Here is a 1703-nt window from a genome sequence, read left to right as displayed (position 1 = left end):
CACAGGACAGAGTGGAGTTTAGGGCTGTTGTACATAGGGTCACTATGAGTCGCAGGCGACTCGACGGCACATAACAACAACAACAACAACAATAACTACATGTAAGCAATGAGAAATCAAGTGGAAGAAAATAGTTTTCAAATAAATGCATATTGCTTAAACTGTAACGTAACTTTAATAGAATTAAAAGATGTCTGAATATTTAGATCTATATGCTATTTCCTATATATTTAAAATATTTTAAAATTGATCATAAAGATGAAGAGGGATGTAGAGAACTGTTTGGTGAGTTTGAGAATCTAAAACCTAAACTGAAATGGCTCCTTTACACATGTTTTTTCCTTATTGTGGAAGCCTTGGTAAGCTGCTAACCATTAAGAGGCTTCTGGTCTTTTTTCCATAAGGATTTACGTTCTCAAAAGGCTGTGAGGTCTTTCCACTTTGTCCTCCAGGGTTGCTATGAGCTGGAATGACTTGCAAGTGGACTTTTTTCATTTGCGGCCAGTTTTACAGATTTTATTCTAAACTCAGTTCTTCCAGGGTAGGGTACCTTTGATATACTGCATGTTTTGTCCTATTTGTTCCTTTTGTTATTGTTATCATAGTAGATAATCTTTATTAACATAATAAAAATTTCAGTCTTATTTATCCTTTGCATTCTTATCTATTAAAAAGTAACTGTGAGGACTGAGTGCTTTTCTTTTTGACCACATTTCTGACACACATTACTCACAGGGTATGTGACCTCATGTTTACAGGAGAGTTTATGTTTGACACGATGAGTATGGTCAACATCTTGAATCACCAGGAAATTGTGCAGGCTCTGGTTGATGGATTGATGGAGCTGTCAGAAGAAAATTCTGTAAGTGTTTCTTTGAAGAAAGCAAACAAAAAAGTTACAACTCAAATTTTGGCACTTGCCTTTATTGTTTTCTTCATTTGTTTATCCCTTTAAGTGAACAATTCCTCAAGAAATCACATTGGTTTTTATAAACAGCTACTCAATAGAGTTTGGCTCCAAGTAGTAGTATTCTTGTTGCTATCAGGTATTGCTGAGTTGGCTTGGACTCACAGGAACCTGTGAACCCATCTATGTCATCTCATAGTCACTATTATGGTTAGGCCCGTTGCTGCAGTCACAGTGTTAGTCCATCTCTTTGAGGGTCTTCCTCTCCTTCACTGACCCTTTACTTTATGTCTTTTCCAAGAGTGTGCCCCTCCTGAGAACATGTTTTAAATATGTGACAGGAATTGTCACTATTCTTGCCTCTGAAGAACACTCTGACTGCATGCACGTGCCCCAAGACAGGTTTCTTTGTTCTTTTGGCAGTCCATGAGAAATGCAACACTCTTCACCAACACCACAGTTCAGAGGCACAGAATCTTCAGTCTTCCTTATTCATTGTCCAACTTCCAGATGCATAGTTTGTTTTTGTTGTTATGTGCTGTCGAGTCATTTGCGACTCATAGCGACCCTATGTACAACAGCCCTAAACCCTGCTCTATCCTGTGCCAATAGCATGGCCTCTGACACACCCATCCCGATTACCCTAGTCACTGAATCAATCCACCTCACAGAGGGTCTTCCCCTCCTGCACTGTCCCTCTACCCTACCAAGCATGATGTCCCTCTCCAAGGACGGGTCCCTCCTTACAACATGTCCAAAGTATGTCAGACGAAGCCCCAGAATCCTTGCCTCCAAG

The 1703-nt window shown here is 39.8% G+C and overlaps 1 protein-coding gene across 1 annotated transcript in view; it reads left to right on the top strand.

Annotated features, from left to right (window-relative positions):
• Positions 1-1703, top strand: part of ECT2L (epithelial cell transforming sequence 2 oncogene-like) — a 128400-nt gene that overhangs the window by 90571 nt on the left and 36126 nt on the right. Inside the window, exon 11 of the mRNA XM_006885001.1 lies at positions 759-862. Coding sequence (XP_006885063.1) covers positions 759-862 — 104 coding nt within the window. The remainder of the gene's footprint in view (positions 1-758; positions 863-1703) is intronic.

The sequence above is a fragment of the Elephantulus edwardii genome, unplaced genomic scaffold (assembly GCF_000299155.1).
Source record: "Elephantulus edwardii isolate Elephantulus edwardi_28Jun2011 unplaced genomic scaffold, EleEdw1.0 scaffold00039, whole genome shotgun sequence".
Taxonomy (NCBI): Eukaryota; Metazoa; Chordata; class Mammalia; order Macroscelidea; family Macroscelididae; genus Elephantulus; species Elephantulus edwardii.
The sequence above is the reverse complement of the archived record's forward strand: the minus strand, read 5'-3'. Positions and strand labels throughout refer to the sequence as shown.